The 16441-nt window shown below is 39.4% G+C and overlaps 1 protein-coding gene across 1 annotated transcript; it reads left to right on the top strand.

Moving 5' to 3' along the window:
• The first annotated feature begins 2617 nt into the window (after positions 1-2617).
• LOC144043093 (uncharacterized) lies at positions 2618-12356 on the top strand. Its single transcript, XM_077556333.1, has 4 exons — positions 2618-3051; positions 4671-5699; positions 9280-9435; positions 10036-12356. Exons 1-4 carry the CDS (start codon positions 2928-2930, stop codon positions 11115-11117), a joined length of 2391 nt encoding a protein of 796 aa, XP_077412459.1. The 5' UTR covers positions 2618-2927; the 3' UTR covers positions 11118-12356.
• Positions 12357-16441: the final 4085 nt, after the last annotated feature.

Raw genomic sequence — 16441 nt, 5'->3', positions numbered from 1 at the left:
CTCGCGGCTGTTTCAGCCGAGTTGGAAATGATTAAAAAGGAGAATGAAACGCAAAAAGAAACAGTTCTGGATGTCCAATCCCGTAGCATGCGGGAGAATTTAATATTCTCAGGCATATCCGAAAACACCTCTGAGAATCCAGAGGCTGAGATAAAAAAAATAATTATGACTTCGTTAAAAATTCCTCAGGAGACGGTAAATATCTCTCTTCACCGTGTAAATCGGCTCTGAGCTTGTAGGGGCAACGTCAAATTACCATCCGATATCTCTAATTAATATTGACATGTGTTAGGAATATATATATATATATATATTCGTTATACATTTGCTAAAACTTATTTAAGCTGTTTGTTGTGGGAATTTGTGCATTATCCCTTTTGTCAAACATATTCAAAGTTGTTTGCAGTGAAGAAGTGTTGTATGAAGATCGCTTTGGACAGACGCATTGAGGCCCAGGAGACGCTTATCAGATCCACGACTAACGCATGACGACGGCTACCAAGGGTTGATAACTGGTGTAAACAGATGACTAAGCAAAAATGCCTTGCCTTAGAATAACATATGTCTGGTGTAAACACCTCTGATAACGATTAGCCACACCCTGTATGGGCTGGGCTGGGCTTTTGCTGCGTTCAATAAAGACCAAGCTGAACGGGAGGAAGGGGAGAGCATCTGATGAGATGGCCATGCCTCCGTACCTTGTTCTCTTGCTAGCAACAAAACTTTCGGTGTCTTTGCCTACTTTTGTTGAGTGATGATTTCTACAAATGTCTGCAGGTAAACCTGACAAAATGGTATAAAAATGAAAGTTTTTTTTTTTTTTTTACGTCTAAGTCTAGACCCCTCGTCTATTCTTGGAGGTTTAAATAACCGCTACACATTTTCTTGAAGTTTATTTTTATACCAATTGCATACGCCTCGTCTAATCTGAGACGTTTAAATAACCGCTAATAGACGTCTAAATTTAAACTTTTGCTAGACGTTCACTTTTATACCAAATTTAAACCCCCATTACACGTCGTATAGATGTCTGTTAAACATTATTTACAACAAACCAATATTAAAGGAAATTAAAGTTGTCAAAATTGAATGTTATATCAGGTTGTCTAAAAAAGGGACCACATCTCACCTGTGATCCTTACCTTGATGTAGTTCCAGGATGACAATTCCCAACACGTGTTTTTGGAACTTTTAATTAGGTTAAATGCCATGCTCATTTTACCATTGGATATAAATACATCTCTTGATGTTAACATTAACCAAACTATCCTACTTAGATCTAAATCAATACATTGTTTTTCAAACATTATCCAACCATCACAAACATTTGAATGTGAAGATATATTTTTAATTTCTTTACACATTTATAAACAATATTACCAATATGATATAAACACTTGTTTTGTTTGGAAATTGGGGTGGAAAAGTGGCTTAAAGTCTACAAAATTACAAAAATAGTAAAAAATAAATAAATTAAATAAAATCCAGACACTACCTGCCTGGGATGCATAAACCAAAACGCAGAAGAAGAAGAAAAAAACACACCAATTTCTAATTTCCCAGGACATAATATCAAAAGTCTGCCGAGTCTTTATGGGCAACTGTCCACTCTCAGCTTTGATTTCTCCCCAAGAGTTGAGGCTCTTTAACCCATCCAAGGGCCTTATTACTAAAAGTATGTAGCATTCTCTGGCAACATGTTCAGGGTGTACCCTGCCTACTGTCCGAAGCCAGCTGGGATAGGCTCCAGCAACTCCCCGTGACCCTTGTGAGGACAAGCGGTTTAGAAAATGGATGGATGGATGTAGCATTCTGTCTGTGCGTTTGGATATGTTGTAGTTTGATTTGGTTGTACATATCAAGCAACATCTCTCTCTTTTTTAGTAAAGGTGTAGTCCGAAGGTTTTGTTTTGGCCTGCCTAGGACGTTTCTGGGTGGAGATTCAATGTTTTCCTTTCAGCCAGCCGACCGCTGACATCTGCAAAAATACTGCCATTATTTATATCACGGCTTTTGGTTTTAGATCTCCGAGATACATTGTAAAAAAATAATAATAATAATTGTCTGCAATGGAGTGCAAATATTTGTTGATGACAAATTACACACTTCTGATTAAATCACTCTTGCGAGCACCGTGGCACAAATATTACCTTGTGGGGTACTGGCTGCGGACAGTGTGGAGTAGAAAAGGCAATTAAATTACACCCCCCCCCCCCCCATTTTTTATTTTTTTAAACACTCTCACTATTGTGATCATATACAGGTGCTCGTAAAAAAAATTTGAATATCCTCAAAAAGTTGAGTAATTTCTGTAATTCCATTCAAAAAGTCAAACTTTTATAGATTAAAGATTCAGGGCCCACAATTTAAGTGATTTCAAGTATTTATTTGTTTATTTTTTTTTACATTATTTGGGTTTTCAGCTCATAAAACCCACTAAAACAGGATGTCAAAAAACTAAAATAATGTGAAGAAATCAACATGCAAAAAAAGATGCATGGTATTTTCAAAACGATATGTCAAATACTGTAAATATGTGAGTGCCGTAAATTGTAAACTGTATTTCCGGTCACGCATGCGCAGAACCAATAGAGCAGTTTGGCCTGGGACCGAAGGGGTACCGTACTTCCGACAACACCCTTCCCCTTTTGCCAGCATCGTCCGCTGCACAGTTTTGTACTTTCGTGAATATGTCCGATTACCGAACCGAATAAATCCTCGATACAGAACGACTTTACAAGACACAATTTTTTTTTTTTTAATCTAAGTGTCCGGGAAAAAACTCGTCTCAGTGCACGTTTAAGCTTGTCGGCCTTGTTAGTTTGGCTTTCAGCTCGCTGGGCGCTAACAAAAAGAGAGACTCGTTTGTAAGCGACAAGGCGCTAAACAGAAACCCAGTGGGAGAGTGTTGGGATTCTCGTGTTTAAATGTGTTCAAGAACGACAGCAAAATCCGCGGAGGCACTTTGTGGAATAAAAGAAGAGGACGAGCAACATCTTCAGCTGCGGAGCGATGTCTGCAAGGAGCCTCGAGTTGTGCTACATAGAGCAGGTTTGTACACTTCGTCGCTCACTATATATTTAGTAAACAACTCGATCAATGAGCTTCAAGGGTAGTCACCTGAAATGGTTTTCCAACGGCATTGAAGGAGTTCCCAGAGGTGAGAATGCCAAGAGTGTGCAAAGCAGTAATCAGAGCAAAGGGTAGCTATTTTTAAAAAACTAGAATCTAAAACATTTTTTCACCTTTTTTAAAGTACATAACTCCACATGTGTTCATTCTTAGTTCTGATGCCTTCAGTGAGAATCTACAATATAAAAAGTAATGAGAATAAAGCAATTGACACAATGAATGAGATGTGTCTTAACTTTTGGCCTGTACTTTACGTAATTGTATTTCACAAACGTATTGTCTTACGTCGATTGGACTAAAGGTAAAGGTTCTTATAATAAATATAACTAATATACTTTATCTGTATTACTTTGTGTGGGTGTTTTGCGACAGCACTTTTATTAGCGTAGCTAGTATTTATTAGCAAGCCACTTCCAAGGTATGTAGACACCGAATGCGAACTTTTGCCGTCATGTCAGGTGCCAAGTTAGCCGTCCATCCGCAGCTCGAGGTGATGCGGATATAAAATTTGGGCATTTCTGTCACACAGAGCACAGAAAGGGATACAAAAATGGAATCAACTATCGCGAAAAGACGGGTGGGTCGAAATCTCTGCATTCGGGCAAATTTATATCTTATATTCAATATAACGTCTCTATCTCACATCCCTAACGCAAACTCTTTTTTTTTTTTCAAAACCCACAAAACATGTTAATCCTCCCCAAAACACATTTTCTCACCTCAGGCATAAAATCTTTATTAATAATGTATCCATTTTTAGACCTTGTAGCCATTTTTGTATGGAGGACCAAAACTGCCCAAATTAAAAAATAAATGACTAAAAGTGAAAATAAAAACGGATATAAAAAATATAATTCGGAAATTAAATACAAAAAATAAATATAAATGGAAATAAAAACAATTATCTATCTATCTATCTATCTATCTATCTATCTATCTATCTATCTATCTATCTATCTATCTATGTGTGTATATATATGTGTGTGTGTGTATCTATATATATACACACATATATATATATATATATATATAGATAGATAGATAGATATATATATAGATATATATATATAGATATATATATATCTATATATAGATAGATAGATAGATATATAGATAGATATTTCTTTTGGGGTACTCTGAATAACAGAAGGGCACATTTGAACAACGCTCACACAAGGTTTTGAACAACCTCGGGCAGATTAATTTACCGGAAAAAAACGTATTAAAAGAATCGATACATGGTTTTATGAATCGATATTGGGCTATGAAAAGCAATATCGATATAATGATATTTTAAAGCCAGCCCTAATATGCACAATTTTCACCTTCACTCATCCCACGTCTGTCTTTCAAAATAAGATGCAATGTGACCATAATTTTGATCATATCATTATAACATTGGAGCAATTTGAGGATGTATTTGTTTACATTTTTATAAGTTGATATAGTTCTAAGTTAACACTTGCCAATCTGCCAAATGCGTGTTGAAATTCATTCTGGTTGGTGACCAAAAGGGTTTGTCTTCTTGTGTTCTGCAGGCGTCAGTGAAAACTCTCTGTGTCTTGAGCAACAGAGGCCCAATTGCTCTCATGTTAAGGAGGAAGAAGTAGAAAAGCCCATTCACATTAAAAAGGAGGAAGAGGATGATTTGCCATTGACCTTTGTCCCTTTAAAGAGTGAAGATGGAGGTGAGAGTGGGGAGAACAGAGGGGCGGAGCCTCCAAGCAGCAGCTCAAGTCAACACATGAAAGCGGAAGATGATGGAGACCACTGTGGACAATCTCAAGCAGATAATGACGACATATTATTGGACTCACCTGACACTGATGATGAGGAGGAGGAGGAGGAGGAGGAGGAGGAGGAGGAAGAAGAGTCTGAAGGTGGTATGCCATTTCACACCGACAGCACATGTTCTCTGTGTGGGAAAACGTTAAGCTCAAAGTTCAGTTTGAAAGTTCACATGAGAGTACATACTAGAGAGAAACCTTATGCCTGCTCATTTTGTAGTAAAAGATTCATTGATCAAAGCACTTTGATAAAACACACAAGAACACACACGGGGGGGAAACCGTTTACTTGTTCAGTTTGTGGCAAAAGATTTGCTGCAAATGGACATTTAAAAAGACACAAACTAGTACACACGGGAGAAAAGGCCTTTGCCTGCACAGTATGTGGCAAAAGCTACCCTGTCAAGTCAAATTTAATACAGCACAGAAGAACACACACTGGAGAGAAACCTTTTACGTGCTCAGTTTGTTGTCGAAGCTTCTCTGTGAAGGCAGATTTAACAAGACACACAAGAACACACACAGGAGAAAAACCTTTTGCCTGCTCAGTCTGTGGCAAAAGATTCTCTGTAAAAGGAACCTTAACAGACCACACAAGAACACACACAGGAGAGAAACCTTTTAGCTGTTCAGTTTGTGGTAAAAGCTTCTCTGTCAGGACAAATTTAGCAACGCACAAAAGAACACACACCGAAAAGAACACGTTCAGTTGCAGTGTGTGTGCTAAAAGATTTTCTAGCCATGCTTACGTTAAGCAGCACAAGTGTACATATGAGAAGAGCAGACACAATTAGCTTGAAGAAGAATTTCAAAAAATAACACTTGATGCCCAATTCAGATTTTTTGTTAACTCCGATCTTTTTATGGACTGGTCACACGCAGCCACGATTTTTTTTCACAAATATCAGATTTTTTTCACGCAGTGTGAACGGTACAATTCCGATATTTTTCACGAGACCTGGGCCTCTTTCGTTTGTGGATTTATATCCGATATGTATGCACTGTGAACGCTCATCCGCACGCATCCGATTCATACCTCATCAAAAGCCCGATATGCGTTCGGGCGGGAGAGAGTGCTTGGAAGGGAGACGACTGACGTCTGTGAATATATACAAAGCTGTTTTGAGTAACAGTTAAATGTTTATTTGTCTTTAATTTAATCACACTTGAAACGTGAAGCATAAAGTTGACATGTGTGGCGATAGTAGAAATTGGGCCCTGCAGACGGTTCAACACGAACGGTGATGACGCGACGTCATCGTCAATGAAATGAAGATATCGAGGAGTCTCCCCTCTTTTCCCCAAAATATTTCTACCGCTTCCAACCTCACTACTCTGGCTGTGATGAGTTTGACGGGTTTCTGCTCTGTTTGTAAACACTGACTGAGGCCGAGGACAGCAGCCAACCAGGAGCGAGCGTGAAAACAGTCCACCAATCGGGAGCGGGCGTTCGCACAGCTTAATTTGCATAATGTATGTAATCCAACTCCTAACACGTCCGCAAAAAGGAGTCCACCAGCCCACCAATCAGTAGCGCGCGTTGGCATAGCTGAATTTGCATATGACACTGATAAAAGTCGCTTCGGCGGCTTGGCTGGCGGTAAAACGTTGCGAGTCGGGTTACTTCCGTGAACACGACAACGTGACATTGTTTTGGGTTTTACGTCACTCGACGTGTGCTCTTTGCACATGCGAGTCACATCACGGGCGCGTTGCGTTCACATTGAAGTCGCATTTGTTTTTGTAATGTGAACAGTCCATAAAAAGATCGGATTTAACAAAAATTTGAATTGGGCATCACGCCCTGCAGTGCGAACGTAGCCTTAGATAACTTTTTTTTAGTCTCACAATGGGGACATTTATAATGTCATTTTGAATCGACTTTAATTTCATGACGATGTTGAAAAGATAAGACAATACTATTTTAGCGATTATCAGCTGTTTTCCAAATTTGCAATTCCACTAAGACAAAGAGGTCTTGATTACTTCTAACACTGTTTTTGCTGTGTTTGTTTTTTACTCCATATTTTTAGGTTTAAAGTTTGTTTGTACTTATTCTTTTCAGATTTTTTTTATGCTGCATTCATTTTCACTATGCATGTTCAAAATAAATTTTGGGGGAAAAAATTACAATATGTTCTTATTCTCTTTTAAAATCACTTCATGCACTCGTCCCGGACGCTGGACATCCTCTGGCATCCGCTCTTCTCCCTCTCTCTCTTTTTTTCCCCTTAGCTGCTCTTGGCGGCTCAAAAACTTTTAAGAACTTCTCTGTTCTTTTTTTTCTTCTCAGCTGCACGCCAAGCTCCAATCTCGCAAGCTGGCCATCGTGAAACACGACAGGCCAAAGCGCGTACGATAGTGGTGGGCAAACTCGGTCCTTGGGCCGGAGTCCTGCAGGTTTTAGATGTTTCCCTGCTCCAATCGCTGTCCGGCTTACGCGGAACTTGCTGATGAGCTCCAGGTGTGTTGGAGAAGGGAAACATCCCAAACCTGCAGGACTCCGGCCCTCAGGGACTGAGTTTGCCCCAAAAGGTTATAACTCTGCCTTGTTTTTTTTGCTTTATGATGACCACCGGACAGTTTGTTGTAACTTCGCAGGGATAACTGTAGTTGTCGACCACACAGGGGTGCCGTTTGTTAACAACATAGCTGTATTTTGAAGCTTAAACTTTGATGTGTTGTTACTCTGTTTAAGAAATTAACTAATGTTTCTGCCTTTCTGGCGTTTTGACTTTTCATGTGCCTGTGTCTATATTATTCATATGCTGCCATTTTATTGTATTAAAAAACATAAACATATTTATGAGTCATTCATTTGCTGTCGGTTTTCCAAAGCAACCACTTTTCAGTAAGGCATTAAGAGAAATGTCACCATGGGCTGACATAAAAACAAAACAAATAAAATAAAATATTGACGAGGCAAAGATTGTCGGATCCCGTCGACGAAGAGGAGAAGACTTGGACGAAAAGTAGGCTACAGACCAGAGAGTTGGCTGGTTGATTTATTGAACATATTATCCATCCATCCATTTTCTTGGCCGCTTTTCCTCACTAGGGTCGCGGGGGTGCTGGAGCCTATCCCAGCTGGCTTCGGGCAGTAGGCGGGGTACACCCTGAACTGGTTGCCAGCCAATCGCAGGGCACACAGAGACGAACAACCACACTCACATTCACACCTAGGGACAATTTGGAGTGTTCAATTAACCTGCCATGCATGTTTTTGGAATGTGGGAGGAAACCGGAGTACCCGGTGAAAACCCACGCAAGCACGGGGAGAACATGCAAACTCCACCCAGGAAGGCCGAAGCCCGGACTCGATCTCACGTCCTCTGCACTGGGAGGCGGACGTGCTAACCAGTCAGCCACCGTGCTGCCCTGAACATATTAGCACATTACAAAATATAAGTTGAAGTTAAAATAAAAATGTGAAGAAAATAATTAATCATTGTCATAATCTACATGTTCAAAAGGAGTAGGGATCACAATAACTTATTTATTCCTATCCAATAACGTATCATTAAAATAAAATAAAGGAAAATCAACAAGTTATGAACAGTTTGCTGGCAGGTTCCATCTAAAGATCCAACACCTGTGTGGACTCCAGTAGTCCCGGGAGAGGAGCTACAATACATAATTTACATGTACATAAAAAAAAGTAGCTACTCAAACGGCTTGTATTTACGTGTAATAATAATTTTGACAATGACATCATAACCAGAACTCAAGCCGTTAAAATTACGGCTCTGGGTGATCTTATTAGTAGTTTTAAAATTCTGATAGACATAGTGTTAAAGCAAAGAGCGACTCCTGTTCTTTTTCAGTGGGTTAAAGATTTAGGCTTAAGAGTTTTACATCACATAAACATGTGATTTGTGCATATAGTCCTATAACAAAAAAAGAAAAATATATAACACCCTGATGATTATCGCTAAAAACGTTTTACACAAATGCAAATTCATGAAATATCACCTGCCGTTCTTAATTTATATGAATTGAGAAAAAAAAAACATTAAAATGGGGTCAAACCAAGCAAGCCTCAACTCTTTTATTTTCTCCGTTGTTTTCATTGCTAGCAACTTCCGCTGCACAACTTCACACTTCCGTGAACGTTTTTTCCTTTGCTAAGGAACGCCAATACCTCCCCTGGCAGTACACTGAGCGGACTAAATCCTCGACACGGCACGCCTATCACTACTTTAATGGACTAAAATATTTTTATTATTAGTAGTAAATCCGCGTCTCTGGATAAACTCGTCTCGGTGAACGTTAAAGCTTCTCGGTCTGGTTAGCTTAGCTTTTAGCTTGCGAGGTGCTAACAAAAGAGCCTCGTTTGTAAACGACACGTCCCTAAACTGAAATCCAGTCGGAAAGCGTTGCTATTATCGTGTTAAAATGTGTACAAGAACGACAGCAAACTACGCGGAGGCACTTTGTGGAATTAAAGAAGAGAACGAGCAACTTCAGCTGCAGAGCGGTGTTCGCAAGCTGCCTTTAGTTGTGCTACACAAGGCAGGTTTGTACACTTTTTCACCTGTTTAGTACACGACTCGTTATAAATATTCGCGTGTTTGTATTTTGATGGAATAACCCTTATTACTCAGGGTAGACATGGCCAGATGAAATTGTTTGAGGAAAATGCGTTTAGGAGTTTCCCAGGCTATTCTGCTGAACACTTCATGCCAAATGAAATAGTTTCCCCACTCTCATACATTTACACTAATTAAAACACACTTAAAAGTATGAAAGACCCCTTTTTAAACACGTAAAACATAAATAACATACACAGAATAAAAATAACAGTAGAAATGTACAACTTTGCTCACAAGAACGTATCTGTAAAATGTCTTTCCTATTCAGAGCGACTTTCTGACCTCTAAGCTCCACCAACTGTACAGGAAGCCCAAAACATTTCCATATATAGTCAGTGAAGTCCACTGAAGCAACCCGTCTGTATTCATCCCCCACACACGACAAGCGGTGGGTGTTTCTTTCAGTCTTCGGGAAACAGGGCGTCCTCAGTGATGCGACAGAATTTCCGTCTTATACTGCATGTATGTACCACACAGCTGGCACCTACACAAACCAAATGTGTTTGTCTTCTTGTGTCCTGCAGACGTCAGTGAAAACGACCTTGGTCTTGAGCAACGGGAGCCTGAGTCCTCTCATATTAAACAGGAAGAAGAAGAGGAGGAAGAGCACCTTTACATCAAAATGGAGGAGGAGGAGGACGATGTCACCAAATTGCCATTGACGTTTGTCCTTTTAAAGAGTGAAGACGAGGGTGAGAGTGAGGACAACGGAGGGGCGGAGCCTGGAAGCAGTAGCTCAAGTCAACAGATGACAACAGGTCTTGTAGATCACAGGGGACCATCGCTACAAGATGGCCTCTTAGCTCCACTGTCCGATAATGATGACCAAGCATTACAACACTATCCTGATGATGATGATGATGATGATGATGATGATGATGAACGGTCCGAAGGTGATATGGCAGGTCATGCAGATAGCAAATGCAGGAAATGTTCTCAGTGTGGCAAAGCATTTAGCTCAAAGCAGGGTTTGAACGTTCACACGAGAGTACACACTGGAGAGAAACCTTTTGCCTGCTCAGTTTGTGGTAAAAGATTCACTGAGAAAGGCACTTTGATAAAACACACGAGAACGCACACAGGTGAGAAACCTTACACCTGCTCGGTGTGCGGTAAAAGATTTACTGAAAATGGACATTTAACAAGACACACGAGAACGCACACTGGAGAAAAACCTTTTGTCTGCAAAGTGTGTGGCAAAAGCTATTCTGAAAAGTCCAATTTAACCCAGCACACAAGAACACACACTGGAGAAAAACCTTTTCTGTGCTCAGTTTGTGGTGAAAGCTTCTCTGTGAAGTCACATTTAACAAGACACGCAAGAAAACACACTGGTGAGAAACCTTTTGCCTGCTCAGTTTGTGGCAAGAGATTCTCTGTAAGTACAAGCTTAACGGATCACACCCGAATCCACACTGGAGAGAAACCTTTTACCTGCTCCGTTTGTGGCAAAAGCTTCTCTGTTAGGACAAATTTAGCAAAGCACAAAAGAACACACTGTGAGGAGGAAGATTTTGGCTGCACAGTTTGTGGTAAAAGCTTCCCTGTAAAGTCAAGTTTAATAAACCACGCAAGAACACACCGAAAAGAAAACATTCAGTTGTAATGTGTGCGCTAAAAGATTTTCTAGTAATGCGGTTGTTAAGAGACACATGGGTGCATTTTGAAAACAGCAGTTATCGTTGATGCTTTAAGAAGAATTTGAATTATTATTAGTCCTACATTGAGGACAGTTGCCATGTGTATTTGAATACATTTAAATGAAAAACAAAAAGTTGGTTGAGTTGATCTTTTATTTCCAGTGCAAAACATACTCTGTGGGTTATTTAAAACTAAAATTCTTAATTTAAAAATAATTAGATATTATTATGGTATTAAGAGTATGATAATTAACTCTTTATATGTTGCAAATGTCTTGTTTAACTATACAAGCCATCTACCATAGAACATTTCCTTGAAATTTGTATGAAAATCAAGACCCCATCTGAGTGAATATTATTACCAAGACTAAAATAATAGAATAATAATAATAATAAATTCTCCCAATGTTTCCAGAATTGACATCTGATTCACCAGAATGCGTTTCCATAATGAAAATAAACACAAAAATAAGATTTAGCTCCTGATTAAACCTTATTTAGTCATGCGGACCCAGTTTCTGGAAAGATCATCTTCCCATTCATGAAGACAAAACAACCACGGAAAGCATAAGCAGCTTTTTCAATCTTTTTTCTCGCTTTCTGTCGATCTCATACATTCGAACAGTTGGCAATTGAGGCTGGTGGCCTGTTCATTTGCTGCATTGCACTGACCTCTAGTGGCCGTTTGTGCTATACTCGTGTTAATTTTATTTGCAATTTTTTAATTTAGTCCAGTTTCAATCACTTGTTTTCATCATAATCATACCTCTTCCCGTTTTTATTTAGTCTATTTTTAATCGACTATAAATCTATCATTTTAGTTTTTATTTTAGTCCAAGAAAACATAATCTTATCCATCTAGTTTTTAGTCAACAAAAACTGTCAAGGGTTTAGTCTAGTTTTAGTCAGGACAATCATTTTACCCCTGTATATATTTTTGTCAGCAGATTATGATGAACATTTTGGATCTAAAACTATTTCACATCAAATTTTCTTATGTAAAACAACTTCAATTATATAGAATATCAAAAGTGGCTCCATGCTATGAGCAAGTAAATTAGCCAGCATTAGTTAGCGGTCGGATTAACATTGTTGGAACGTTAAAACCGCTGGATTAATGTTAATTTTCTTTTTAATATTTCACCTTGAATTCACCTCCTGTATACCCCATGTGTTTGTGCTTGTTTGCTTGTTGAACTCGCTAGCTGCAGATTTTTTTTGGGGGGGGGGGGGGGGGGGGGTCTGTGTGTCACATGACAGTTTCACAGTGCTATTAAGCATTTTAAATAAAAAAAATATAAAAAAATTCAAAAAAAAGTTTTTAGTAAGTACATTTTCTTTTCGTCTTCATTAGTCGACAAAAATGCATACTGATTTAAGTCTTATTAATGTTTTTTTTTTTTGTCTAGTCTAGTTTTAGTCCGGTGAAAAATGTGTGTTGACAAAATAATTTTTGTTCGTTGACGAAGACTAATGTGTACAAATGAATTCGGTGCCAACTGTTAAGTGCATGAGTATATTAATGTTCAAACTGCCTATTTCAGTGGCTTACAAGGGTTATTACTGTCCAACATAAGTAAACAAAAATACACATGTATAACCAGGGGTGAAAGTGGGCCGGAACTGTCCGGAACGCAGTTCCGGTAATAAAAAAATAAAAAATAAAAAATGGACCGGTGTCGGGCTGCTAGATTGTATCGCGGTCCCCTACAGTTGATGTCACGCTACAGGATTGGCTGGAAATTGTCCGTTTACAATTGTTCAATAAAGTTGTATGAAAAAACATTGGAACTAAATCAAATGTCATTGAAATAACAAAATGTATGGACTGAAATTGTAAAAACGTGAATACACCTAAGAATATAAAAGCAGGATACTTTAAGATTGAAGAAATAATAAAATAGCACCTTCACTTTTCGATTCACTTTCGTTTGGTTTCTTTTTCTAGCTCTTTACAAATCACAATACATCACAAAAACAGTCTTAATGATAATAGGAAAAATAATTTATTCACAAATGTAGATTTATTAAATGTCGACCTTTGTTTTTGATTTATTGTAAGGAAATTGAAGAGTTTGGAAGGACATTGCGGAGGGTGAAGACGAAGCAAGCCTTGTCGGTATTTAATAACTTAAAAAGTTAACTGTCTGATTAGACCTTTTTTTTCTTTTAAACAAAAAAGGAAAACAAATTGATATTGTCGGGCTGCGCTGTGGGAAACAGGAAGTGATGCATTTGAGGTGCGGGGTCACTAAATAGCTTGTGACTTTTATTGTTACTTGAGAAAACATTTTTAAAAAAATACAACATTAATAGTTATTATATGTTGAGTAAAAAAAAAAGACTGCCTTATCTTTATTTTATCCTGCCACCGACTGTAGTGAATATGCAATTCTAACTTGTTCCAGTAAAGAGAGAGAGAAAAAAAAATCCTTCAGGTCCCCCATCCCCCCCTGCATCAGATTTTCCTGCAACAGCAAACCTACCAAAAACATGGACCGTGATCTTGGAGAATCCATAGCTGGTGGTCTTAGTGGCCCAGTACAGGTCGTCTTCATGTCAGTGATCTCCACGTCCCCGTTGGCCTCACTGACCCTCATGTTGTCAATTGGAATCGGTGCATAATTGTATGCCCAGACCGCACCACTCCTTTCTCTGGATATTAATCTGACGTGGTCGCCCTTGAGGATGTCGCAGAACACTTGGGCCTTGCTGCTCCTGCACTCAACTGACAGAAGCAGACAGAGGTGCCAAAAGTATTTCTCAAGTGTACACATACTCAAAAAGGTCAAAAGTGAAGTACTGATTGGATGATGAATTTCATTTCCTGCAACGTCAAACTCACCAATAACCTGGATATCAAAATAGTCCAGTGTTTTTTTGTCTTTTCTTATCTTGTAGGTTACCGTGTGCCGTGTGTCGCCGACATTCAGGTTCTTGATCGTCAGGGTGGTACCGACTATGGTGTACTTTGAAACAGCGACAACGCCGTAGTTCTCGTGTTTCAAACTGAAAGTATTTTTCTCATCTGTGAGTGCCAATTGCAGCTTTCGGCCCTCGGTGCCCTTGTACTCAATTGACAGGAAAAACAAGCAGAGGTGGCAAAAGTATGACTCCATTTTTCCACAAGTAGAAATTCACATACTACTGGTGGAAAGTACGGATTGGACGTGTTTAAGTAACATTCAACCTCTCATTAAACCAAGCACAAAAGTAAAATTGTATTTGTATAGCCAAGTTCAAACAGTATTTTGTCTTGTGTTGCTCTTACGCTATCATCAAGAAATTTCCCAGCAAACACATACAGTTGGGGGCCATATGGGTCTAGTTGGGCTTTGGCTGGGCTTCGGTGGGCCCCACTTGGGCAGTAGATGGGCTCAGCTAAGAATAAGCAATAAGTGGGCTCTGGCTGGGCTTCACTCCAAATTATTCAAATTTGGCACATTAACAGCATGGGCGATGGAGCTCACTCCCTGGCCTATATTTCTTTACCATCGAGTAAGATTTTCTTTTTGGAAAAAAAATGCACAAAAAAAAATCGATATTTCACCTTAATATCCATTAGTAGGACCATTAATGGGCCATTTCATACAAGTTTGATAGCACAAGATTAACATTCAAACCTAGATGAAAGCGCTGCACAGCATTCCAAATAAATATGGGAAAACTCTTCCCCTTTCGAGCCAATTAAAGGAAGTCTGCCGCTTAGCAACATTTTGCCACCTCAACAAGGATTTCAGGTTCATTTGAGGTGGGTACAGGCATCAGAAATACCATAATCAGCCCAGTGGGCCCCAGATGGTAGACAGCTGGGTTGCCAAGTGGGTTTTAGCTAGGCCCATATGAGACCCACCTTGAAACCATCTGGACATGCCCACATGGAGCCACCATGAAATCCCTGGCCAAAATTAACTGGGACCCAGTTGGGCAGCCCAGATAGGACCCACATGGGCGTGTTGGCAGGGTTGTGTATCATTGACTCTGGAAATTGCCTCTGAAATTCAAACAAGAGTCAGTAAGTGGAAAATCATTTTCTATGGTGCAATGCATCATGGGATAGTTGCGTTCCTGATGCAATGTGTGATACATTGAGCGCACGCTGTGCTCACTACATTCCATTCTAGCACTACAAAATGGCTGCCTCTCCACATTGTGGATTGGGAGCAACTGACTAAACCGGTTTGTTGCGGATTTTGGAGTAACCTGGCCTGCATTATTCACTGAAAAACTTATCGTGTGCTTTCTAAATACCACAAATGACAACAAAGCCTGAGCTTTTAGAAATGGAGTGCTTTAGTGCCATCGTGTGGCACCTGTAGGTAATTGTAGACGTTTTCAAGGTAAGTATATTAGGGTCAGAATTTAACTATTGAATTTAAAAAACAACTTCCCTCTGAGGAAGGGACACCAGTTTATTTGCCTGGCCAGGAGTTCAGCACCCCTAAACATCTGACCCGAGAATCGCCCCTGAAGCAAAAACCCGGACTGTGATGTTCAAGTCTTTAAAGGTGGTGGTCTTGCTGGCCTCATCCAGCCCACTGTCACTTTTCTTCAGGCCAGTGATCCTCACATGCCCGTTTGTCACAAGTGCTAAGCTTTTTGGAATTGAATGACCAGTCGACGCCATTTCTTTGTCCGGATCTCAATCTGACGTAACCGCCCTCGATGACGTCACAGACCATTTCCACTTTATCGCTCCTGCACTCAACTGACAGAAGCAGAAGTATTTCTCAAGCGTACACCAGTGTTATCACAGTTACCTTGAAAAAGTAAATTGGTTAGTTTCCTCCAGTGGTGTCCAAACTACGGCTGGGGGCCATTTATGGCCCGCCGTCCATTTTCTAGCGGCCCGCAGTAGATATAAAACAAAACTTTAAATCTGGCTTGCAACCCTAATTTTTAAAGTTTTGTTTTTTGATGTTTAATTCCAAGTTTTTATTCAAGTAAATATTTGTTTACAAGCTGTGTAGACACTAGAAGATGTACGATTAATTGCACAAAATTGTGTGATTAACTAGTTAAAAAAATGTAACCGTTTGACAGTGCTAGTTATTGGTTATTAATTCATGTATGTGATCATATTCATGTCTAGCAGTGCTCACATTTTCAAATGTTCACTTAATTACAACGCCCCATCACAGGTGAGCTAATTTTAAAAGGCTGCGGGCCACTCATGTGGCCCTTAAGGGGCAAAATAGCCGACAGGCATCGTTAGTGACCCGTGTTTTACACATAGGTTGTGTTAGGTTCAGGTGGTAATTTCACAAGAATATAAAGTGGAACTTTTCGC

This window comes from Vanacampus margaritifer, chromosome 2 (genome assembly GCF_051991255.1).
Source record: "Vanacampus margaritifer isolate UIUO_Vmar chromosome 2, RoL_Vmar_1.0, whole genome shotgun sequence".
Classification (NCBI taxonomy): Eukaryota; Metazoa; Chordata; class Actinopteri; order Syngnathiformes; family Syngnathidae; genus Vanacampus; species Vanacampus margaritifer.
The sequence above is the reverse complement of the archived record's forward strand: the minus strand, read 5'-3'. Positions and strand labels throughout refer to the sequence as shown.

Coding starts and splice junctions, on each gene's coding strand:
- LOC144043093 (XM_077556333.1), top strand. CDS start 2,928: ATGTGTTCAAGAACGACAGCAAAATCCGCGGAGGCACTTTGTGGAATA. Junction 3,052..4,670: donor AGTTGTGCTACATAGAGCAG/GTTTGTACACTT, acceptor TGTGTTCTGCAG/GCGTCAGTGAAAACTCTCTG. Junction 9,436..10,035: donor AGTTGTGCTACACAAGGCAG/GTTTGTACACTT, acceptor TGTGTCCTGCAG/ACGTCAGTGAAAACGACCTT.